Source organism: Pseudochaenichthys georgianus, chromosome 11 (genome assembly GCF_902827115.2).
Source record: "Pseudochaenichthys georgianus chromosome 11, fPseGeo1.2, whole genome shotgun sequence".
NCBI lineage: Eukaryota > Metazoa > Chordata > Actinopteri > Perciformes > Channichthyidae > Pseudochaenichthys > Pseudochaenichthys georgianus.
In genome coordinates, this window is record NC_047513.1 from 3,900,811 (window position 1) to 3,927,422 (window position 26,612).

The 26,612-nt window shown below is 44.5% G+C and overlaps 2 protein-coding genes across 4 annotated transcripts in view; one reads left to right on the top strand and one right to left on the bottom strand.

The window, feature by feature from the left end:
• Positions 1 to 1,974: 1,974 nt before the first annotated feature.
• The window catches only part of LOC117454763 (uncharacterized), a 50,417-nt gene continuing 25,779 nt past the window's right edge, over positions 1,975 to 26,612 (bottom strand). The window contains exons 4-9 of one of the 3 annotated variants that reach the window (XM_071204722.1): positions 22,888 to 23,004; positions 22,550 to 22,615; positions 6,836 to 6,889; positions 6,673 to 6,741; positions 3,246 to 3,295; positions 1,975 to 3,032 (exon numbers count right to left, since the gene is read on the bottom strand). In XM_071204722.1, coding sequence (XP_071060823.1) covers positions 2,952 to 3,032; positions 3,246 to 3,295; positions 6,673 to 6,741; positions 6,836 to 6,889; positions 22,550 to 22,615; positions 22,888 to 23,004 — 437 coding nt within the window. In that variant the 3' untranslated portion in view covers positions 1,975 to 2,951. The remainder of the gene's footprint in view (positions 3,033 to 3,245; positions 3,296 to 6,672; positions 6,742 to 6,835; positions 6,890 to 22,549; positions 22,616 to 22,887; positions 23,005 to 26,612) is intronic. The other 2 variants (XM_071204724.1, XM_071204723.1) reach the window with 2 other exon arrangements.
• Positions 15,212 to 17,811, top strand: LOC139434743 (uncharacterized). Its single transcript, XM_071204721.1, has 3 exons — positions 15,212 to 16,258; positions 16,340 to 16,980; positions 17,067 to 17,811. Exons 1-3 carry the CDS (start codon positions 15,376 to 15,378, stop codon positions 17,760 to 17,762), a joined length of 2,220 nt encoding a protein of 739 aa, XP_071060822.1. The 5' UTR covers positions 15,212 to 15,375; the 3' UTR covers positions 17,763 to 17,811.

Consider the following 26,612-nt stretch of genomic DNA (forward strand, 5'->3'; position numbering starts at 1 on the left):
ATGCATTCATGTTGATTAGGCTAAAATATGTCAACAAGAAGCCCAGTATAATTAATTACTGGCTGCTTTTCTGTATCACCTGTATCAATCTTCGTGCTGACATTTATAATAAACCAAGTTGGCTATGAAATCAACATTGAAATAAATCAATACACACTAACACACATTAACATCAGCTTGCTCTCCTCTCAAAACCACCTTTCTACTTATCCCAAACTTCAAGTTTGTTTAGTGTTTCTTCGTCGCATTTGCAGCTATTAACAAGGGGCAAAGATATCAGCTAGCTAGCTAGCAACAACAACCGCTAACCAATCTTAAGAAAATGCACAGATGATCCAAAACGGTTAGCATTTGATAAAACACGATGACTCTGAAATGCAAGGAAATATAAATGTTTGAGCTATTCAAAGAGGCCTCATAAGTGACATTTTAAAATCACACACTCCCTAGCTAACTTTAGACAGCTGGCTGGCTGAGCATCAGTTTGATTTTTTTTGTTTGAAGTAATGCTAGAATGAATAATATAGCCTACTGGAAAATAAGATGGTTTTTAATCACCGTCGAATTTGTAGATGCGCAACCCGATCGATACAGATGATGCAGGACTTCTTGTTGATCCTCCGAAATGGGTCCTTCTCTGGAAAAGCGGCACTCCTAATGACGTTTCTTATCCAGCCCCAATATTACCGCCAATTTCCAAAAATACTGTTGTGTACTGTACTTTAAAACATTAGCATACTGTTCAGGGTCCCTGTGCTGCTGCTTCACATTGGCCAGCCCAAAATGCATTGCTAACTACAGTACAACACCTTATACATGAATACAGTAGATTAGTGTTGAAAATTGGCTGTAAATTAACAGCAATTGCTTACAGTGTATATATTACTTGTGCAGATTTATTCATTAATTATTTATGTTAAGTGCCAGCACTTTACTTTAGCTATCAACTCAAAGTTTACTTTTAATAAAATATGTTATATAACCTTTAACAAGGTTGGGGCACCACTCTCGAATAAGAGAGAAAATATGATAGCATAATCAACTATTGCAGTCTCATAATCTGAACATCGGAGTTGACTGTGAACAGACGCTGATTTACATCACACACAAAAACACATAAATTGGTTCTTTATAAATGAAACATTTATTAACTGCCAAGAATATACAACACTAAAGAAAAACATAAATCACACAAATAATATGAATGGCAAATGGAAGAATGGAAGGTCACACAATATATATGGAGAGTAAATCAGATGGTTGGTAAATACTGAAAAGTATACTTGAAACACTCTTTAACAGCTGAAAGATGCAGGAAACTATTTTGGGAATTTTAAACCCTAATCTAACCTGAATTCAATAACTACAAATGAGCATAACCCCAAGTATACGTATCGCATCTCGCCTTACGCCTGGATTCCACCAGGTGAATCTGCGCCGCGTTCCGTCTGCGCCACCGTTTGGTTCCGACCTACAGCGTCAAACTCCCCCGGGCGCTTTTCAGAAGTGGAGCGTCTTGCGTGCCGGCTCGCAGTTTTTGTTGATTTGGGCATGTTTCCTGGACATTTCTACTTCTACAAGAAAGTAACTAGGCTAATTTGTACAGACAAAGTTAATAATAATTGTAATAAAACGACATGAATCAAAGATGTGTTGCTGTATTTTAGTGGTAAAAAAATGCATTCATCATAATTATTCTATATATATAATTTACACAGTGCCTGTAAACCGTAGGAGAACGCTGGCGTTTATTTTCCTACTGGAAAGACTACGGAGGGATAGAGTCTGCAAAATGAGTTTATTTTGGGGATTGACCGGATGCTCTGGCCGTTCCACTTCCTGCCCGACGCTATGCAACGCCTCGCGTCTCCGTCAAAAATAGACCAGCCGCGTATTTTTGTAGCGTAATCGATGAGCGGGGTGTGGGGTTCTGAAGAGGCAAGTAGCCGGGAGGGGGGGGGGGGGGGGGGGAATTCGGACCTGCATCACCACTGCAGGGATGAAAACTTTCTGACAATTAACTGTGATAAATCTAATATGATTGGTGCGAGAAAAAAAACACTGCCTCGCTATCAATACATTCTGCCTCCCTGCCCACACATCCGCAACCCAGAAGTTATTTTAAAATGTATCACTATTGATTATTATTAATCAAAACACGTGGGTTTGCTATTCTGGCTCCAAAATGGTGGAATGAGCTCCCCATTGAAATCAGGACAGCAGAAAGCTTACACACCTTCCGGCGCAGACTGAAAACTCATCTCTTTCTACTCCACTTTGAGCCATAGAACTGCTAACAGAGCACTTATATACTAATAAAGGACTGGCTTATCTAAAGCCAGTTGAGTAGCTCTTGAAATGTTTTGGCTCTATGAAACCTGATGTACTTTATGATTCTGTTTTCTTCAAGTTTGTATCCTCTTGGTCGAATGCACTTATTGTAAGTCACTTTGGATAAAAGCGTCAGCTAAATGCAATGTAATGTAATGTAATATGAAATGAATCTATCTATATTTGTCAGTTAGTCTATTTGTACATTAAAGGTGGGGTAGGTAATTTTGGAGAAACCGGCTCGAGATCGCTAGAATTTGAAAATACACAGCCGGAAAAAATCTGCCACTTCCTTACAGAGCCCCTTCTCCAACACACACGAACGCGGACATGACCAATGAGGGCACGAGATAAGTTTGTGCACAGATGGAAGGCTGACAGGCAGGTAGGCCATCCAGTTACTTTAACCGGGCCGGCTCAGATGATTGGTCGTGCTTTTTACAGCGCTACGGCTTCTACAGATGATGTTTTTTATGGATTTTTTGTAAAAGCACTCATTGCTATCGGGATGTTAAGAGCATTCCATGGAATATAACGTGTATAAAGTGTATCTCAAGCTGGTTTCTCAAACGTACCTACCCCACCTTTAAATAAACAGCAACATAATAGTGAGGTATAAACTATACATATTGGTCGTTGTTGTTTTCAGGTGCTTTTGGTTTCTTCAGTAAAAAATATTCGCCGTCAGTCTGCTGTGTCACCTGTGCACCAAGACAAACATAAAAATGTCAGATTTCTATGGGTGAAATTCACCATCTGCGTGTCAGTCAATATTATCATTTTGCTTTTGTAATCTCCAATTTCAAATGAAATCTGCTACTCTACATTCATCAGGCTGTATCATGGGTGTTTGACCCAGTACTCCTATAGTGACAGAGTTCACATTAATATCTTGCTCGTCAAAATTCAGTTACCTTTACTATTTCCAGTAAGGAATATGGGGACTCATTGAGCAGCAGTGTATCTGGCAGAAGAAATTATAGAAAGAGTTATATCTCTCACAGGCTCCGCCCTCTACTGGACTCTATGGGTACTCCCCTAGATCATATCATGCAAGCATTCATCCACTGAGACTTCTATAGACGTAGCTGGCCCCGGGGCGGGCCTACCTGAATGCACGCGCATCTCACCGCATTAAAAGGAGGCCTCGCCTCCTGACTGTCATCCCTTTCTCTTCAGCAAGCAAGAGAGACACACTGAGTGAAGAGCGACGGATAAAACGACAAACAAATGAAGAAAATGGACTCGCCATTGCTGGAGCAACGGCCCTGTCCTTCGTGTCCAGGCGTCATTGCATGCACCGACCTCCACCGCCAGTGCATCGAATGCCTGGGATCCGACCACGCGGCGGCCAACCTTGGCCCGCTTACGGCCTGCAGCGCCTGCCGTTTAATCCCTCCTTCAAGGACCTCAGTAGAGAGTTGGCCCTTTCTGTGTCGACCCCCCATGGGCAGAGCTTCCCTTGACGGGGAGTTTTGCGGCGGGACGGGTCACCAGAGAGTACCACAGCTTTATCGCTGGGGCCCCGCAGCTGATTGCACATCCTCTAACGCAGTGTTATGGGGAATGGAAGCGCAGCTGCGTGTTCACAGACATAAGAGAGGAAAAGCTATCATCCAGAGGGGAGAGGTTCAGGCCCTGGTGCAAAAACAGGCAGTGTCTGCTGTGTGCGCACTCATGACAGAGAGGGGGGGCATTATTCCCTGTACTTCCTGGTTCCCAAGAAGGCGAATTCAGGCCCATTCTGGATCTTCGCAGCCTGAATCTCCACATTGCACGCAGACAATTCCAGATGTTAACTATAAAACAGTTACTGGGACTGGTGCAGCCAGGCGATTGGTTCACAACCATCGACCTGAAGGACGCTTACTTTCATGTCGAGATTGCTCCGAAACCCAGAAAGTATTTGCGTTTTGACTTCCAGGGTGTAGCCTACGCGCCTGTGGCATGAGAGTTTTCTTTTATCTGGACGACCTCATAGTCATGGCCAGGTCCAGGGAACGGGCAATGTTTTACACAGCCCAATTGATCCTACACCTAACCAAGTTGGGTTTTGCGATCAATTGGAAGAAGAGCACCCCCATACCTCACCAACAGGCGTTGTATTTAGGAGTGGTGCTCGATGCAGGCAGGCTACGCGCCACCCTGTCAGAGAGCAGACAGGCTTCCTTGCTTCGGGCAGTTTGCAGACTGCGACAGGGGGCAACAGTGACAGCTTTGACTATCATGCAGACTCTGGGTCTCATGGCGGCTGTTCACGTTATAGTCCCACTCTGGTTACTGCATATGCGCCGCCTGCACAGGTGGTTCTCCAGCCTGCATTTAGATCCCAAGAGGCACAAATGGCATCTGGTGACCACCCTCCCCCTCAGTGGAGGGCAACCTCCGGTTCTGGGGTTGCCAGATCACCTCCGGAGGGGGTCCCCACTGGGACGGGTGACCTCCTACATCACAGTGTTTAAGGACGCATCCGGAACAGGATGGGGAGGGACCTGCCTGGGGCAAGCTATAGGTGGGCGCTGGTCTCTAACAGAGACACGGCACCGCAACCTCCTAGAGCTACGGGCTGTAGTGTTAGTCCTCCAGCATTTCAAACCCTTAATTCAAGGGGAACATGTAATGGTCAGGAGCGACAACAGCACCACAGTAGCATATGCAGATGCACAGGCAGGGCGGAGTTCAATCCGCCGCTTTGTTGACCACAGCGGAGAAACTGTGGTTATGGCCTTCAGAGGTGGTGTTATCTCTGAGAGCCCTCCACATTCCGGGTCTGGAGAACAGGGGGGCCGACATCATGTCGAGGGGCGGACCCTGCCAAGCGAGTGGGCGCCTCGCCCGGAGGTGGCGAAGCGTTGGGGGTGGACACGTTTGCACACGAGCCATGGCCAAGGAAGCTGCTCTACGCCTTTCCACCGCTGCGTCTCATTCTTACTCTCCTGGGGAGAGTGAGGCGAGAACGTCTGTCAATCATCCTAGTAGCGCCAGATCGCGTCAGGGCTCCGTGGTACTCACACACACAGATGAAGGTGGGCCAGCCCTGAGCACCCTGGGGGGCGATGTCTCAAGAGGCAGGTGCAATCGGGGCGTTACCCACTCTGGGCCAACCTCTCCAGGCTTGGCTCCTGAGAGGGACAGGCTAAGGCAGGGTGGATTGTCTGATAGTGTTATTCAGTCTATCCAGGCAGCTAGAGCTGCAGTTTAGTATTCTACTAAATTCATACAAAAACTAAAACGTATAATTCATACACATAAATGAACAAAATTAGTAGAAGCGGGAGGGCTGAAGCATAGCTTATGGGGAGTTGCCCTCCCATGCATCATCATTGGCATCAATATAACAATGGCATGTATTTCGTCAAAAACGTATAGAAATTAAGGAGTACAACAAAATAAAGAAAACTAATGAAAATTGGAGAAAAATAAATAAATGAAATAAAAATTAAGGCAAGGACAAAAGTAAATGCATATATAAATAATACTGGGAATATCCAATATTTGTTAGCTGGAGTAATCTGCTAATATAATTGTTTTTACTTTAGTTTTGAATTGTTGATGACTAGTAATACTTGAAAGGTCTGGGTGAAGTCCATTCCACAGCTTATGGATAAGCTGTGTGATTTGACGGCAGGTCAGCCTTTTCTCAGCCACTGATGTTGCGGTTTTTAGGAGGAGGTCCAGTAGTGCACGCCTCCGCCCCACAGTGGGACCTGCCGCTGGTGCTCGAGGCTCTGGAGCTCTCCTCCCTGAAAGCACTGTCGTGGAAGACAGCATTGCTACTTGCCGTCACGTCAGCCAAGAGAGTGTCCGAGTTAACCGCTCTATCGGTGCACCCGAGTTGCTTGGTGATCCGGGGTGACCAGAGCAGGGCGACACTCAGACCGAACCCCTCCTTTGTCCCCAATAGCCTAAGGAGTGCGTTCAGGTCCAGGGCTATTCAGTTGGGGGGCTTTAATCTTCCACTCCATAATGGGGCGAGGGAGCCCAAATTGCACCTCCTCTGCCCGGTGCGTGTACTAGCGTGTTATATAAACACAGGCGGAGCCCTCTACTCAGGGGCCCTGTCTGTCCTATGCTGCTTGCTGAAGAGAAGTGTAGGATGACAGTCAGGAGGCGAGGCCTCCTTTTATGCGGTGAGGTGCGTGCGCATTCAAGTAGGCCCGCCCCGGGGCCGGCTACGTCTATAGAAGTCTCAGTGGATTAATGCTTCCATGATATGATCAAGGGGAGTACCCATAGAGTCCAGTAGAGGGCTCCACCTGTGTTTATATCACAAGGGTTACCATACGTAACCCCTCGTTATGGAATGAGAAAATCAAATGTTGATGAGAGCTCCATCTTTACCTGTCCCCTGGACCCCTGGTGGAAGATCAGGGATGGTGGAGTATGTGGGGTCATTTTGGTTTGGATCATCTATTAAAACATTTTACCAACAAGCAGTATTAACAAAACACAAAGATTGTCTGATTTTCTAATAGGTAGGTGGTGGTCAAATGTGTTTGTGTACCTGTAAAATCTGTCATACAGTATGCAGGTGTTGGTCCTTTCAAGCTTCCAATACCTGTCAAAAAGGAACATATACATGAGTTGTTTTGGCATATGATGATATAAAATGGTGGAAAATAGCATTCATTTATGTTAAATAATTATTAGGGATGTTACTATACACTCAACTCACGATTCGATTCACAATTTTAATGATACGATTTTCTTTTCTTTTTTTAACAGAATGAGCTGCGGACAAATTATGACTGAAAAATATTTCTGCATTTCTATAAACTGTACAAAACAATGTACATGTTCTCATCAAGAGTGCAACTGAAACTGTAAACTGTGCAGTTAAAAGCATCAATCTGGTGCACTTTTGCGGCTTTCACACCAGCGCTTTTCAGTTTCTAGCTCCGAGCGGGAGCTTTTCTGGTTCAGCTCCGGTTTCCCTTTTACGAACAACAACAACTGCGTCGGGTCGATGATCGTGTTGCTTTTAATCACACGAAGCCAGAATAAATTGAATAACGACTTCTCCAACCTTATACTTTTCTCCAGAGTACCGTGGTTCATTGTTTATTAATGTGTTTCTGCAGCATTTACCGACCGCTGCAGTGCTGCTCTTCCACAGGAGTTTATTCTCCCGTTAGCTCCCGGTTAGCTCACACTGCAGCGGCCGCTCTAAAGTATTCACTGTCCGACTCACACAAGCAGCTGATGCATATCCCCAGTTCCCCTTAGCCTAAGTGAATGTGTGTCAGTATGAATTGACACTGTTTGGTATCACAACGCTGTTATGAAAGTTTCTCTGGTATAAAACGGGTGATGTTGGCATAGCAACCGAAGCTAAACTGACTACTTGCATCCGATAGCTGCAATAATACAAAACAACACGTCTGCCTCTCTCCACAATGATCGATAACAGTGAACGGATGGTCAAAGTAATGCACAAATAAACAGAATCACACGAAGCCTGGTTAGTGTTGCCTGACTTTATAAAGTGTGTTTATAGGCACTACTGCTTGTAGGCAGGCATAACAGTCGACCCATGGGAGGTGGGTTTAGTTTCCTGCACGCCTCGACGTAAGAGAAACGTAAGCGACGTCACCTCTTAGCTCCAAAGCTCTTGCCTCTGGACCGACAATTTTTTGGAGCTGGAAATGAAGCGGATTCCGGAGCTAAGAGCCGGCGCAGCTCCGGTGTGAACTGGAAAACCCGGCGCTTTTCAGGCTCTAGCTCCGAGCCGGAGCTGAAAAGGCGCTGGTGTGAAAGGGGCATGAGAGAGAAAAATTAAGAGATCTATGGATACAGCTCTCAAAACCCATATGAAACAGAACTGTAAACAGATTTTCTTTTTCCTAATGGATATTTTACAAATCACTCCCTTTTTAAACTGTATTCTTGGTTTACTGTCATAGAGTATTTCATACCTGTTTATTGTCTTATTTTTCTATAACTATAATGATCACATAAAGGTATGCCTCGGAAATACTTGTTTACATAAATGATGACCAAACCGTTTGAGACTGAGATAACTTAGACTAAAGTTAACTATCTAAACACTCTAAAAAACAGTCCTTTACTTTTTGAAAACTGTATTTTAAATTGTTTTGTCAATACATAATAGACTAGGGTGACCAGACGTCCGGGGACAGTCCCCGTTTGTATTGGCCTGTCCCCGGTTGAAACTGTCCCCGGAAATGTCCCCGTTTTTTAATATACGTTAAAAACACATAGCAAGGTGAAATAAAACGTTTCATGTCAGGAAACACTGGGTAAACAGACTGTGGTCGAGCCAGCCCCCACTTCGGAAAACACAGTCAAGCCAGCCCGCACGTTGTATTGCGGTGCGCGAATATCCTATGCATTACGGTAGAGCTCTGTAAAAACTGCCTTCAAAATAAAAGCGTTTACTCGGTCAATAACAAATATACCTAAAAAACACACCAAACATATTCATGTATACTGGAGCTTAAATTAAGAAATATGTACTATATAATGTGATCAATAATAATTTAAAACAAACTACAACTACCACATTATAACTAAAATGTAAGTATACAGTTTAGACATATCTGACATTTCCACTGGGTGACTATTTATATTTGTATGCTGTTTAAAATCTCAAATTAGATCTATTGTCCATCTATATTTTGATTATTATTTAATGGAAACCGTCCATAATCAAAGAGTCATTCGAAGTCAATCAAATACTTATTTCACTCCAGGGTGATAGCAGGACACCCCATCTAGTCACTCAGAGAGAATCAGGACAATCTGATGTAGAGTTTCAAAATAAAAGACCTTTGAAGTCTCATATGAGCTATCCAGTAAACTATCAGGTATCAAAGACTTATTCTGGACAATCTGGTGTACAGTTTCTCACAGTCTCATATATGTATCCAACAGTTCAAATGTTCAAATTACATTGAACCAGAATTGTCCCCCTTTTTTCTTTAACAGTGAAGAAAATTATTATGTTATGTTAATGATATATTGACCGCAAAACTCAAAATGTCCCCGGTTTTAATTTTGAAAATCGGGTCACCTTATAATCACTCAAAACACTACATTGACAATACACACAACACATAATATACGAATACATACTTAAACACAAAAGAGCAGTGTTTACCTCACTGAGCTGATGTTATCTGACAGGAGAGGGCTCTCCTCCATCTTGTTCTAGAAACAGCTCTTTATATCCGTTAGCATAGCTAGCTAACCAGATGCTAACAACAACGATCCCTGATACCCGTGCGCTCTCTCTCGCTCGCGCACTCACACAGAACCGAGCTTGAATGAAACACTGAGACCCATAAGTACTGTATCATATTATTTTCGATCGCTTTATTGTATGATCAGTATGACAGATCGCCACTGGGCTTTCAACTAAAGACACAGCCACGCAAAAACTGCGGCATGTGTACAGCTCCTTATGGGTAGTGCAATGTTTGAAGAGCAGGAGCGGCGTTCCGGTGTGCTCTGGCAGCACGACACGGCATCACGGATGTCCGAGTTATCCAGTGTGTCGATTTCACAGGCATTTCGTCGGACGTCTGCACTGAGGAGAGCAGCTGCAACGGCAAGTTGTTGTTATAGCGTTCAATCATGTCCAGACTGCTGCAGCGAATCAAATCAAAATTAGTTCACTTTACGCCCTGTGCCTTTGAAAAAATATTGCATCACGATACATTTTGTAGCTCCACCGATTTGAATCTTAACGCATCTGTACCAATTTTTAACCGGTTCACGATGCATCATTACATCCCTAATTATCAATACTCTTAGTGATAGAACTGTTTCTGTAAAGTCAAACAGAGCCTAAGGCTTTAATAAATATAAAATAAAAAACAGATGACAAGTAGTCGAAAAATAATAGATATAGACATACCAATAACAAAATAGGCTAATGTTAATCAGAAGTTAAATCATTAGAGCTACACATTTGTTTCATTTAAAAACAAATCACCAATTAATAGGGATAGACAACAGGTGTGAATGATCACGGTCCTGCCTCCTCTGGCAAGCTGGGTGTAATCACCCTAATCACAGAGCCCAGTGCTGCATCCTCAAGAAGGGTTTTAAGTAGTTGCTGTGTGCGATCCTGGAAGACGGAAGCGTGTAGACGGGAGGCATTTCTACCGAGTCAGGACAGGATCAAATCCATCATGCTGTGAGAGCTCCGCAGAGCTGCTAGTGAATGTTCTGTTAAATTGTTTGCGTGTGTGCGCCACGTGTCTTTTTAGAGCTCTGCGCAGCATTGTTTGTTTGGTTTCAATGTGGTGCGTTAATTGTGCAGCACATTCAGAGCTTAGACTATGAAGGTAGATATGGTGCAAAATGCGAGAGCGTGTAAAACCTGATGTGAGCACTTGCAGAAAAAAAATCTGAGATTGTGTGCATACATTTACACTTGTATAAAATATCCACGTAACTATGAACCAAATGTACAATAGTAAAAAATATCCACGTAACTGTGAACCAAATTTACACTTGTACAAAATATCCACGTAACTGTGAACCAAATGTACACATATTCTTAAAATATATTTTCCATTACAACTGCAACTTGGTTATTACAACCTCTCAAATCAGTCATTATAACTTGACGAATCTGCTCTGTGGCAGAATAAATTGACGAATCTGCGGTCTTGACTTTTGCTACACTTCTTGCGATAAATGTGTCGCAAAAGTAATTTTCACCTGTAGATATGGGGGGAGGGAGGGGGGTTGGAGCGAAGGGGCGGAGCTATCAGAACAACGAGGCTTGGGTCAGTCACAGTCACAGTCAGGTCGAACCGGATGACTGCGGGTTAACGGTTCGTGTCGCTACCAGTCCGCTGACATGGCGCGTCAATCAACGGTAAGTTTTGCCCATTACTTTGAATATTATTATTGTGATTGAGGATTAAATCCGCTTTGAAGACCACCGTTTTATATCGTGCAGTTTAGCGGCAAAATAACGTCAGTTAGCCAGCTAACGCTAGCTTTGTTGAGTTTATGCTAGCTAAACAAGTAGTGGTTGTAGTCTACAGCAGTAATTAATATATTATAGCCTACTGCTTTGGCACTAACGGTTGATAACCGTTTGTGAAAATAAAACCAATTGAACTGTACTGAAATAATGACAAGTTTTATAATTGTCTTGGGCTCCTGCTGTGTTTTTAAAGCCTTTGTAAATTTTCCATGCTATTTTCTATTTAGAACGAAGACTTCAGAATCTTAAAATCCCTTCACGTTTGTATGCAATTGTGCTAAATTCAACTCTGGAATCAAGCAAATATTAATATGTTTGCATGGCATTAGTTATTTATATTTTGATATCACTTATATAGTTATACGTTTAATACATTTAAGTCAAGCTAAGGTACATGTGATGGTAGCTAGTTAGTACTCTTACCTGTGAGGCCTCCTCCAAACAGCATAATAACCAGACTGTATCATTAAAACTAAGTACCAGTTATAGATCCTTGACTTTAGACAAACAATTCAAAAGACAAAATGTATTTAAAGACCAATCTTTATTTGAATGTGCCTCTTAACCTGAGATATTAGTTATACAGTAATAGTATTGACAATCTAAAAAAACTGAGCAACTCAACAGTCAACTTTATATTTCTTATTGTCTAAAGCATTTATTATTATTATAGACATGGATGGATTTATAGCGTTTTGAAAAAAATGGATGGATTTATAGCGTTTTGAAAAATAAAAAATAAAAAACTTTGATTTAATCAACAATATTGTTGTTTGATTTAATAATCATTGTTCAATATATTCAGACTGAGCCAACAAACCATTTTAACAGGATACATTTAATATTAACAAAATGTGTGGGTCTAGGTAAAACATGTCATTTTCCTGAAAACTATTAAAATGGATGTATAGCATTTTGGAAAAGAACTCCTCATATATTATTGAATTACAAGATTAGATATACTTTATTTGATCTAAAATACGTGTTCAAATGCTCTTCAAAACACAACTGAAAGTGCTGAAAGTTGTCTTTCTGTATTTGTGAATGAAGCGCCATCTCCTGGTTAAAACCTGAAATTGAAAATCTGGCAACGCCCTCTTGGAAAATAGTGGGAGGGCTTAACATTCCTCGATACTGGTCTTAGGCAGGTCGTAGGCAGGAAGCTGTAAACTGGAGTCTGATATGAGGTGCTACATCTGTATGTTCACATTGTCAATTTGAAGGAGCAGTGTGCAGGATTTAGTACGTCTAACGTACTAAACTAGGTTCCAACCAATGGATAACTTGTTCACTCACCCTCCTATCCCAAGTTTGTAGGAGAATGTATATTGGCTGCAAAAAACTTGAGGCCCAATCATGTTTCCTCTGTCCATTCTGCGCTACTGTAGACGTGGCAGTGCAACCTAGAGGACAAACAGATCAGAATCAGAAACGGGTTTATTGCCAGGTAGGTTCACACGTACGAGGAATTTCACTAGGTATCGTACATACAAATAAAAAAAATTAAAAAAAGTACACAGATAGCGAACTATATTAAGAACACTGTATTGATGTTTTCATACGTTTAGAAAGGGGGAACATAGTCTAACAACAGTTAGCTTTTGTTAATTTGACCTTGAGCCAAACTTGTGAGACTTGTTTCTGAAATCCCTTTCTCTTAAAGTGAATACATAAAAAAACAAAACAATGGAGCTTACCCTAAAACTAACCCCTGGATTGCTTGTCTAACATGACCTAGTCCATAAGTGAGGTAAGGCAAATGTCAGCCTTATGAACGGAGGTACCGTGGGACTTGCCCTTCACATGTACGGGTGTCCGCTCAATGGAAATGCGATGTCAACTTCCGATGTCAAGTTCCTGTCAGCGGCTAGACAGATGTTACCAGTGTTTACCAGTGTTGCCAGGGGCATGATAACATCCTCCACTGGAGGTTGGGTGCTGCTGCTGTGAATAAGTCCGACTATGGGTGCCGATGGGCGGACGGTAAAGCACCGCAAAGTAGACCCCCTTTAAGTGTTGCCAGGGGCATGATAACATCCTCCACTGGAGGTTGGGTGCTGCTGCTGTGAATAAGTCCGACTATGGGTGCCGATGGGTGGACGGTAAAGCACCGCAAAGTAGACCCCCTTTAAGTGTTGCCAGGGGCACGAGAAAAATCCTCCACTGGAGGTTGGGTGCTGCTGCTGTGAAGAAGGCCGACTATGGGTGCCGATGGGCGGACGGTAAAGCACCGCAAAGTAGACCCCCTTTAAGTGTTGCCAGGGGCACGAGAAAAATCCTCCACTGGAGGTTGGGTGCTGCTGTTGTGAAGAAGGCCGACTATGGGTGCCGATGGGCGGACGGTAAAGCACCGCAAAGTAGACCCCCTTTAAGTGTAGCCAGGGTCACCCTGCATGCGTCGTCAAATGTGATTGAAATGGACAGATTCCTGTACATTTCAATCACTTTTAATGGGGTTGTCAAATGTGATTGAAATGGACAGATTCCTGTACATTTCATGCATTTTTAATGGGGTCGTCGAATGTGATTGAAATGGACAGATTCCTGTACATTTCAATCACTTTTGATGGGAGTCGTCAGTATATGGAGCTTATCCCATAATTCCCGGAGGTTCCAGGCCGAATTTGGAAGCTCATATGCGGCCTGCCATGCGCCTCCACCCGTGGAAAGCAAAAAAAAGTAAAGAAAACGGTCAATTATATGTTAAAATAATCAAAAATGAAGTTTTTAAAAATTCTCGAAAAACGGCTAAGTGCCAACGGGGGAGGGGGTCAAGTCTTCGGCGCTTCGGGACGAAGCCCCGGAGACTTTTGCACTCCCCCGTTGCAATTTACAACGGAGAGGGGAAATGAGACCTCCCCTCCTCCGTCCAAAAAATTCATTCATCTTTTCCAAGCTACCATCTGCACGAAATCGGAAACCCGGTTTTTGAGAGCACTTAGAAAAAAACGAGCTATTTTCACATGATGGGGAAATCATGGAGGAATGTATCCGCCTCATAAGCACTTTGGATCGGATCAAATTGTTGCCTGGATGACCCCAAATCATGGTTCTCACAAAAGTTAAAGTTTTTGAACTGGTCTCTGGAGGAATGCAATGGGAGTTGTCAGGGGACTCTATTCGCCTCAAGAGGCACTATTTTGGGATACATTTTATCCATTTTCACCCCTTTTTCTGGTTCTTCCAAAAAGTTAACTTATACTTTTTACGACTCTGGAGAAAGGTATGGGGAGTTGTCAGGGGACTCTACCCGCCTTTTGGAACACTATTTTCGGATACAATATATCCATTTTCACCCTTTTCTCTGGTTCTTCCAAAAGTTGACTTAAACTTTTTCCCACCCTGGAGAAAGGTATGGGGAGTTGTCAGGGGACTCTACCCGCCTTTTGGAACACTATTTTCGGATACAATATATCCATTTCCACCCTTTTCTCTGGTTCTTCCAAAAGTTGAGTTGTACTTTTTCTGACTCTGGAGAAATGCAATGGGAGTTGTCACGGAATAACGAGACACTATTTTCGGCTAACATGGTTGCCTGTATGACCCCCACTCATGGTTCTCACAAAACGTTAAGGGCGTTCTCCCCGGCAACCCGCCAGCAGATGAAAACACACACCCCTCCGCCTCTCCACCTCTTCCGAGGGACGAGGGAACCGCGCGGGGGTCTGCTGGAGGCTACTGCCGGGTGCTCCGTCCTGCGCCTCACCGGGACCCTGACTCCAGCGCGGTGTGGCGGCCTCGCCCTGGCCGTCCACCGTGCGCCCTCTGGGTACCTGACTCCCCTGCCTCCTCTGGGGGCAGGTGAGAGGGGTTCAATGCCTCCCCGGAGGATACTGTTATCTCCACGTTGTCGTACCCGAAACTGTCGGGTATCCTTTGGGAGAACCAGACTCTGGAGGAACGTGAGGGGAGATTACAGGGATCTCTGCCCGCCTAACGAGTGCCTACATGGGACACCGCACCATGATGCAAATGAAAACAAACACCGATTTGAAGATAAGCTGAGTGCACCTTTCGTGAGTCTTTTCACGCTTCCTTCTTTTTTACCCACGATTCTGGTGACATTTCCCGGTACCGAAATGCTCAAGAATACAGGTCGGATGGCGGTCCGTTGTCCGATCTGTAATAGTTCCTACCGTGCCCTGAGCAAGCACCTTCAGAGGCGCCATGGTGTGCGTAACTTGGATGAAAGAAAAATTCTGCTGTTGTTGGCCAACGGACGGACCAACATTAGGCTCCATCCCTGTACCATTCTGGGATGCGAGTACCGTGGCACAAGGCTGGATCGCCACTTGGCCAGAGACCATGTTGAGCTGGCCCGGGAGGAACTACATGTGGTTCAAAATCAAATGAAAATGACAGTGGCCAAGAAGGAGCTTTATGAACTCCGAATGACAAACCCCACCATAGAAATGATTACCGCTTGGGCTGTTGACACGGTGGCAGATGACGATATACTGTCACAACCTCCACCCTTGTCCCCGGTGAATGAATGTGACAACCCGGACTGCAAAGAATGGAGGCTGGAGGCAAACGCAGTGAGGGCTCAGCGGGACATATATGCTGCTGAGGTGAAATCCCTGCGCTGCAAGTTGCAGCAGAGGATAAAGCACAAGCGACAGAGGATGGATCAGCGGGCCGGGGACATGCCCGCGTTCGATGGGGAGGAACGAGAGCGGGTCATTCTGAAGAAACGACCCCGAACAGAGTCGACACCAACGAGGCTGTCCAAGTCGAAAGGTCCCTCCTGCAGCAAGTCTCCTATTCCCGCCTGCAGCACGTCTCCCATTCCCGCCTGCAGCAAGTCCCCCACTGGCTCTCACACCCATTCATCCAGCTCCTCAGAGCCTGCATCCATGCATACCGAGGCCTCGTCAACCTCCCCTCCCATAAATTCCCCCTGGTTCCGGGGCAGGGGCCGGGGAAATATAATGCGGGACATCACATTCCCACGGATTATGGGTAAGTGTGTTGGCTATGTGACACATGCAGTTTCTGTAACACACCCTGTGTTGTCATTAAAGTACTGTTTATATTTCACAGAGGATTATCTGCAAGGATACCGGGAGCATTATGCAGGTATCGACCCACCAGTGAGGCTCCAGGAAAACACAGTCTCCAAACTAAGCAGAGTGAAGTCGTTCCTCAGTTTCATGGCACACGGTTTCAATCGCCTGTCTGACTGGCTCTTTTTGAGGGATCTCAAGAGGATACGCGGGTGGTCCCGGAGCCTGATGAAGTCAAGCCTTCAGGTCACGACCTCCGACTTCTACATCAAGAATATATCACACTTTCTCAAGTACATGGCCGACACACCGTGCAAGGGGAGCAGGCTCAGCCAAACCGACATGATTTTAATCAAACGGGAAGTAGTTGCCATCCTGAAGTCCCTGAAGAGAAAAGTACTTATCCACCAGATGCAAGTGAAGCGTGACAAGATGGAAGGTCTGCCGAGCCACAACGACCTAATGACATGCTTGACTTCGACCACCACTCGCATCCCTCAGCTCCTGGATGTGATGGCCTGCAATCCGACTACCGCAACCCGTACCCTGCTCTATGGGTATATGACTCTTCATTGGAGCTGCATTTACGGCCACCGTCCAGGGGTCTACTCCAACATGACCAACGCCGAGGTCCGAAAGGCGGATACAACTGGCACTGCCTTCGGCTACCTGGTTCATGTGAGTGCTATTAATCAATGCATTTATCCCGGCAGTTATATGCATGATTGACATTGTATTGACACTCTCTAACTCTGTCATAACAGGTAAGCAACCACAAGACGGCCAACGCGTTCGGGGAAGCGCAGCTGTACCTCACCGTAGAAGAATTTGGATGGATGAAGAGGTGGCTGGAAATTAAGGGTACGCTGACCTGCACCCAGAGCCGTTACTTTCTATACACAGAGGGGAAGAACCCGTTCAGGAAGCTTGCCTACTCCCTGAGGATGGCATGGGCTGATGTAGGGCTCCACGGTCCCATTAACTTCACCGACCTCCGCACAGTCCACGCCGATAATGCGAAGAGGTTTCAAGACAAAGGCAACCGCCAAAGAGTGAGTGATTTCATGTGTCACAACACTGCAACTGCGGACAAATTTTACGCGAATAATCCTTCTTTGAAGGAGGCTGCGGACATTCGGTTGCTCTTCACAGAGTCACTGCAAGCAGCGGCGGCGGCATCGACAGCAGCAGCAGCGGGAAATGAAGACACTTTTGCGGGTATTGACATCGACAGTGACAGCTCTGGAGAGGAGCACAGCCCGGCTCCCTACCAAGACTCCCTACCAAGACATGTCCCGAAGAGGGACCAGTCACTGGCCGAACACAGCCCCTCAGACATGGGTGAAGAGAGGGTGCCATACTCTGCCCCAACTTCACCCACTGTTGCCAGTGATCAACTTGTAAATATGCAGTGTGTTGTTGTAATCAGTCCCCTTGTAAATACGTTATATCCTGTGTGAATGTATTTATTACTGTCAATATTACTGTAAATAAAGTTTGTTAAAATTACTAAGTGTTCTGTTTTTAAAGCCCACTATGGTTTTTTTTCCTTTAAGATCCCCAGGGGCACGATATTCTGGTTCTGGTGGTAGCATGGAGGTGTTTAGTCCAAGTGAGGAGTGCTCAAGTGTGGGATGATTTGTAAGGTAGAAGAGGGTAAAAAAAGTTAAAGTGTGAACCTCCAGCAGGGCAGGTGGTGCTGTGAAGAGGGCCGACTATGGGTGCCGATGGGCGGACGGTAAAGCATCGCAAAGTAGACCCCCTTTAAGTGTAGCCAGGGGCACGAGAAACATCCTCCATGGAGGTTGGGTGCTGCTGCTGTGAAGAAGGCCAACTATGGGTGCCGATGGGCGGACGGTAAAGCACCGCAAAGTAGACCCCCTTTAAGTGTAGCCAGGGGCACGAGAAACATCCTCCATGGAGGTTGGGTGCTGCTGCTGTGAAGAAGGCCGACTATGGGTGCCGATGGGCGGACGGTAAAGCACCGCAAAGTAGACCCCCTTTAAGTGTAGCCAGGGGCACGAGAAACATCCTCCATGGAGGTTGGGTGCTGCTGCTGTGAAGAAGGCCGACTATGGGTGCCGATGGGCGGACGGTAAAGCACCGCAAAGTAGACCCCCTTTAAGTGTAGCCAGGGGCACGAGAAACATCCTCCATGGAGGTTGGGTGCTGCTGCTGTGAAGAAGGCCGACTATGGGTGCCGATGGGCGGACGGTAAAGCACCGCAAAATACACCCCCCTTTAAGATTCCCAGGGGCACGAGATTCTTGAGGGTGTGATCATCTTGGTTTAGTCCGTGGGGGAGTGCTTAAGTTCGGGGGCCCGGGGACCCAAGGTGCTCGAGGTTCTGGAGGTACATGGGAGGGATCCTGGAGCTCCTCAGTCCGTGTTTTGGGGGTCTTGGAGCGGCCCCGAAGAGGTGCCTTTGTCGGTGTACCTAATGGGTAAGAAAGCCAGTCTACACAGGTCGTCAAATGTGATTGAAATGTACAGAGTGCTGTACATTTCAATCACTTTTAATGGGAGTCGTGAGGTGTGGATGAAATGGCCATATCTCCCTTAAATTCACAGAAAAGTTACCCAGCTTTGACACACTGATTGCTGGGTAATAGAGCCATGTGCACCATGCATTTAAAGTAATCTTAGCCAGCTTTCAGACACTAATTCGTGGGTAATAAAGGCCTGTACATCTCCCTGTTTGAAAGGGCCATATCTCCCTTAAATTCACAGCAAAGTTACCCAGCTTTCACACACTAATTCATGGGTAATAGAGCCATGTGCACCATGCATTTAAAGTAATCTTAGCCAGCTTTAAGACACTAATTCCTGGGGAAGAAAGTCACCCTGGTCGGGTAGTCAAATGTGATTGAAATGTACAGAGTGCTGTACATTTCAATCACTTTTAATGGGAGTCGTGAGGTGTGGATGAAATGGCCATATCTCCCTTAAATTCACAGCAAAGTTACCCAGCTTTGACACACTGATTGCTGGGTAATAGAGCCATGTGCACCATGCATTTAAAGTAATCTTAGCCAGCTTTCAGACACTAATTCGTGGGTAATAAAGGCCTGTACATCTCCCTGTTTGAAAGGGCCATATCTCCCTTAAATTCACAGCAAAGTTACCCAGCTTTCACACACTAATTCATGGGTAATAGAGCCATGTGCACCATGCATTTAAAGTAATCTTAGCCAGATTTAAGACACTAATTCCTGGGGAAGAAAGTCACCCTGGTCGGGTAGTCAAATGTGATTGAAATGTACAGAGTGCTGTACATTTCAATCACTTTTAATGGGAGTCGTGAGGTGTGGATGAAATGGCCTGTTTAATCCGATTTTGAGCACTCTTTCCCCCCGCATAAACTAGTTTAAATCACCGTTAAACACTTATTTTGTTGATGTCTATATAACCGACTTCCCGCTATGCATTGCGGTCGGTTATATGGACACAACTACCCTGGCACTAGGCAGACCGCGGCCGGTAGTAAATGTCCAACCAGTGTTCCACCTGATCCCTAGAGTATGTAAGGGTGGGAACAATCAAACGCACCCTCCCAGGAACTACGTGTTAGCGAAGTACAACTGGGATTTGGAAGAGGAAGATATGCTTGGTCAATTCTTAATAAAAAAGAAAAACCAACAAATTGAGCACTTGAGTTTTCATTAGCAGAGCCTAGCTACAGCTGCGGAGCTTCGGTCAATACCACTAACTATTTCCTTAAAATGGTACATATCGCTGAATCTATATTTTCATCTTCAGGTGATTAAATCTGCATAATGTCCCTGTACAATAAGATTCGAGCATTTTGTAATCCAGTGAGGAAATTCAAGACCAGTAAATATTGATTGATTAAACAACACTAAATAAAATGTTAGTGTTTTCTTCAAACTCAGACTCTCTGCTGCGGCTGTACCTCAAAGACAAAACAATTGTCTGATGATCTTTGTTGAACAAGGTCTGATTGTCCTGTACATGTACAATGTGGGGTATTTTTAAATACTTTACTAAACCACATTCAATATTATGTTAGACACAAGTTAGTTATTACTCACATATCAAAGTCTTTTCATCTGCAAGATGGAAGAATAGCTGGGTGCTGCCTGGAGAGACTGATGAGGGACACAGGCTGGCGTCAGCAGCTTTCCACACAAAGCCATCACATATTCTCTTCCATAGTCCTCACTGTCCACTGGTGCTCTGTCAAAAGAGTGAACATCACAGCTGTCATGTTAACCCTTTGTTACACAACATACAACCAACATGTATCAAAGGTGACCCGAATTAGTTTTAATTGTAAATATCTTTGCAATAAATTACTTTAACCATTCAGGATTCCAGGTGTTCCTCAATTAACCTGTTTTGGATCAACACCAATTCTAATTTTTATTTTTCCCTTTCTTACTTTTTGAATACAAATCATTGTATCACTTCTAAGGCACAACATGGGTCAAACATTACCTGTATTCTTTTGCTATGTTATTTCATGCATGACTGAGTGTTTCTTTACTATACATTTTCAAAAATAATTATTTTTATCAGTGATTTGGACCAAGCATGTATGATGTAGTAATACAAAAAGTATTTTAGTTCACAGTGTGACATTAGCTAGTCATGTTAGCTTGTAATATATAGAGCAGGGCTAACTATCAAGTTAGCCGAACATTAGCGGTTAATGCTATGCTAGCTGTTGGCTACTGAACATTAACAAACTAGATTCCGCTGTAAGAAAGCTGTGAAACTTTACATTAAACTTGGCAACAACACTGTGACACCCCGCTGCATGTTTATGTCACATAAACATGCAACGGGAGAATTAAACATCATTTATGTGTAATTCTCCCGTGTTGGAGAGGAGAGGGTGGGGGGCAGCACTGCAATAAGCTGTAAGCTAACGTTAGCAGCTACATGTTAAGCCTTTTTTCCCGTGCGCACCAACATCTTGCAAGAAACAGCATTAATTTAACATTTAACAACCTATTAATGATGCATACCAACTTAACGGGAAGAAACTCAGCTAACTAGAAGAAGAAACTTAACCTTAAATAAAAAATAAAACATTCACAAACTAAGGATTTTCTAAATACATGTTTAACTCCATTACAGTTGCAGGACTCACCAGATCTCAAGTCTTCTGTTCTTTGTTGACGTCCCGATGCTCATATTTAACGTGTAGATGTAAAACGATCCCGATATTAATCCATAAACTCCTGCAGCAGACAGCTCAGCTGTAGCTCGCAGGAGGAGACCCGCTCAAACTGACGTGGATGTTTCAAATGTGAACGACAGGCGCGGACAGTTCTCATTGGCAGGTTTCTTCGATTACGTTTATATTAACCAATCAGGAGTGTTGTGGACTCATTCCAAACATGCCTGACTTGTCTGCCGTGTTTTGGCTGAATTATATTTCAAGTGCCGTAGCTCTGGCTGTCGGCCAGAATCCGAAAACCATATATTATACTGTAAAACTAAGGCTTATTACTGTATATTGACCATTGGAAGAAAAAAAAACAGCAACAGGACACATAAATAAAACAAGGATAACTGTGACTTATTGTTGAGTAAATAACAGTGTGTGTTTTAAACCTTGGTCCTCCCTGCAGAGATTTCTCCACTTTCTATGATTTTTTTTTTTTCAACTGTAGATGTTTACAATATAGTAAGTTAGGAATTTAATGAAAACATATTTATTTACTTTTGTTTCAACATTGGATATCTTGTGTTTGTGGTGGATTCCATCGAATGTTGAGAAAATTATTTATGTCAAAATGTTTTACTTACATTTTAAGTTTTTTTTATTTGACGCTTTTTTACAGTTTTATGTTTACCTTACAATTACAAAGAAATATCTTAAAGTCTTATAATAGTAATACACTTTTATATTACGAGTTACATATTTAATTACAGATCATTTTTATTTTACGTACATCTGCATGTATTTTCTGAAAGTGCAACAATACTGTAAATATTATATAGTAAATTTACTGTAAAAAAAAGGAAATAAACGTTATTTGTTGTTGTCAAAATACTTAAAATAATGTTTTGGGTTGTTAATTTATAGTTAATATCTGTAATTTTACAGGGTTTTGCAAGTTGATTAAAAAAACATGATAATTACTATAAAAATGTACAGTTATTTCCACTTTTTTTACAGTGTACCTTGCCCTCCCGCCGTGACAGTTTCGATCTTAATAGAAAAGGTGAACTTGTCCGTCTTTTTTATTTAAAGTAACACTTGTTTTTTTCTCACCATTTGTGGTCTGAATGATGAATCCATCTTGTATCTCATCATAGACAGGTTGTGTCTCTTCATTTCCTGAGAAAAAGTTTGTGAATGTCACTTGAAGAAATCAACTGCGTAATCACTGATTATTTGCTTTAAAGCCTGATGACAAACACAAAGATAACTCCGAGTAGATCGCAGTGATACCAATTTCTCTACAAAATAAGTACAACTATACCCTTAAGATCAGTTTTCATGCTGAAAGTTTAAAACTGCTTTTTTATTTATTAGCTGATCTTCTTAAATTTGCATTAATGAATTGCCTTTTTTCCCTTCTATGTGTATACAGGACAGGTTTTTGTTACCACGTCTTTTAAACCTGCGTCTCCAAGTAAAGAAGACGATGGTGATGATGAGGAGGAGTAACAAGACAACTGTTCCTAACACCAAACCAATAATCTGTGGTTGGTATTTAGAAGCCACTGGAGACAAAAAAAGAAAGAAGGAAAAAAGTCTATATTAAAACACATAATGATATGTCATTAAAGAAACATTTTATCAGTGTTGAAATGTAGCCTATTGAAGCAATACATCCCTCAGAGCTTGCTATGTTGACCATGAAAGCTTGCCACTACAAAGTCTATTTGTCTCTTCAATAGTGAATGATCTTCAATACAGAGTGCAGAGGATCTTATGAAGCAGGATACATGTTTTTTGGCTGACTCGGCCGGCAACGATACTTACACCTCTCCAGCAGGCTATTCTCTACATGTTAACACATTAATGATTTTTGAAGCGTAAATGCAGGAAAAAGCTAACGTTAGGCTGTAAACAAACTGCATCATGGTCACATGACTTCACATCACCTCCACTAAGCTAAAAGCGGCTAATGTATGGGGGTTATTCCCTATCTTTATTCAAGAGCGTGGTATTTAAATTTGAGAGCATACTTTATTGATTTCTTTCCCTCAAACCCTGTCCTCGCACTCAAATAGTATCTGCTTGCACTTAGATTTGCTCTGCTTGTGCTCAAACTGTAGCTTGCACTCAGATATATTGCTGCTTACAGATTTCCTGTGTTCCAGTTTAAAACCTTCTCCTCGCACTCAGGCTGTTTCTGTGCGCTCGTGAAATTTCTGCTCTCAGATTTATTCTGTGAGTGCTCGAAACTTTTGTGCAACAATCCTGTCAAAATCCCTCAACCAATAGGAGGCCAGGTGTCCTTGCGGGTGCGTTCACTTTACTTATTACAGCGTCCCGTAAGGTTATAAGCACTGGGGATAATGGTGGTACAGGAAAGAGCCAGGTGGCTCAACCTGATGAACCTTCCAGACCGGGAAAAAGAGGACGTCTTGGACATGCCTATTGTTCCCGAGGGCATATTTGGCTCCGCTCTAGCTTCGATGCAGCAGCGGTGTGAATCCAAAAAGAAGGAGGATGAGGCTCTCCAGCTTTGTCTTCCCCGAAGTTTCCAGCCGCCGCCTTGAACGGCCCCGCGGCAGTCCTTCGCTCAGGCTGCCTCACGTCCTGCCCGTTTCAAGATCCCGAAACAGCAGAGGCCACAGCCGCCCCGGGTCTCCAGCCCAGACACGAGGCGAGGACGGGCTGGCCAAGAAAGTCTCCGGTTCCGGCAGCAGCCGCTCAGGCACAGCCGGCCCAGACTTTCAGCCACCAGACGAAGAAGAAGAAGAGGGCGGCCTGACAGCCTCCTCTCCTCGATAAAAGAGCTGGAAGTTCCCTGTTCTCCAGCTCCAGAACACGTTCCAGTGTTAGATGCTCATGTGTTTCTGGGGTGCAACCATGCCCCCATCTTCCCGCCGCCTCGAGTGATGTCAGAACGTCATCCTCAAGTTCGCGCCATGAGGGAATTGGACTTAACATCAACGACAGCAAGCTCCGCTGCTCGTTTAAGTCACAAACACATGTCATCAATATTTTCTTTTAATAAATCATTTCCCACTGTCGTTTCCATTCTTAAAGCCAAGGGCGCAGTCAATAAAACTGAAAAGAAAGACAATAAAAACAATAAACAGTCTGACGTCTACCTCCCTTCTAAGAGTGGCTGCTACCTCTCTCAGAAGGCGGACGATGGACGGGGCTGTGAAGGCATCACCGCCACGCGCATGCGCAGTGTCGACCGGGATTGTCAACCTGGGGTAACACCGTGTTCAGACACTAGAGGGCCCCATAACACAACAAATAAAGACACAGAGGGCAGACGACAGGGATGTGACATCTCCACTCGCTTTGAGAAGCGAAAAGTGGAAGATGCTCACAGATTCTGCTTGGGTTTTCAAGACAATAACACAGGGTTACAGACTCCAATTCGCTGTCACCCCCCCTCACTTTTCGGGCATTCTGCATTCGCAAGCCCGGGGAGAGTCGGCCCATATTCTAGAGCAAGAGATCCTCTCGCTACTAGACAAGAAGGCTATATCTATAATACCCTCCGAACAGAGTCAGCGCGGCTTTTATTCCAAGTATTTCCTCGTTCCCAAACGGGGAGGGAACGGGATTCGGCCTATACTAGATTTGAGGGCTCTGAAAAAATATCTCAAAAGATACAAATTCAGAATGCTCACTCACACATCTCTGTTGCGTCTTGTGCGCCAAAACCATTGGTTGACATCAGTTGACCTGAAAGACGCGTATTTCCACATCCCAGTATATTACCCACACAGGAAATATCTGAGGTTCGGCTTTCAGGGTGTCTGTTACGAGTACAGAGTACTTCCCTTCGGTCTGTCTCTCAGCCCACGAGTGTTTGTACGGTGTACGGAAGCCGCGATAGCCCCGTTAAGACAACAGGGTATTCGCCTGGCAACTTATCTGGACGATTGGCTCCTTCTCGCACAGTCGGAGCAAGAGGCTATTACGCAGACGAATGTCCTCGTAAAACACCTGCTCGACCTGGGTTTCGTAATAAACACAGAAAAGAGCATGTTGTCCCCAGCCCAGACTGTACTCTTCCTGGGCCTACCCCTGAATTCGGTGCCCTTTACAGTACGCCTGTCAGCAGAGAGAGTGAAAGCCTTCAGGGCTTGCCTCGCTCATTTCCAGCCACGCAAATATGTTCTCTTCAGATCATGTCTGCGGTTACTGGGGCTCATGGCGTCAGCCATCCTGGTGGTACGACTGGGACGCGTACACATGAGGGAGTTTCAGGGCTGGGTAGCTGCCCTCAGACTGGACCCCGTGCGTCATGGCGCGCGGAGAGTGATGGTCACTATGAAATGTGTAATGGCACTGTGCCATTGGCTGCACCCGACTTTTCTAGTACGGGGCGTGCCTATGGGTGCTGTCCTATCGTGGACGGTGGTCACCACAGACGCATGTCTGACAGGCTGGGGGGGTATATACGAAGGTCGACCTGTGAGGGGTCTCTGGAGCAGAGACCTCCAACGGTCACACATACATTATCTGGAGCTTTTAGCGGTGTTCCTCACCCTGAATCGCTTTCTGCCTTTTCTCAGAGGACATCATGTCCTCGTGAGGACAGACAACACGACCACAATATCGTATATAAACCGCCAAGGGGGTTTGCGTTCTCTCCAGTTACACATGCTGGCACGCAAACTGATCTTATGGAGCTGCGGACATCTCCTCTCTCTGAGAGCGACGCACGTACCAGGAGTGATGAACCTCGGGGCAGATTTGCTGTCCAGAGGTGCACCACTATATGCAGACTGGACTCTACATCCAATGATTGTGAGTCAGCTGTGGGTGCGTTACGGCCGGGCCGCGGTGGATCTGTTCGCATCAAAAGAAAACGCTTAATGTCAGCTGTTCTTTTCAATGCGCGATTTAAACGCATCGTTAGGCGTGGACGCGCTCGCGCACGTTTGGCCTCCGGTCCTTCTGTACGCGTTCCCACCCCTGGCTTTGATACCCTCAACTCTGGCCAGAGTGAGAGAACAACGCCACACACTTATCCTGATAGCTCCACACTGGCCTGCAATGTACTGGCTGGCGGAGATATATCAGCTGCTGTGCGGGCAGCCGTGGCAGCTCCCGCTACGCAGGGACATACTGTCTCAGGCGGGGGGGGGGGCGATTTTTTACCCACACCCAGAGTGCTTGACACTACGGG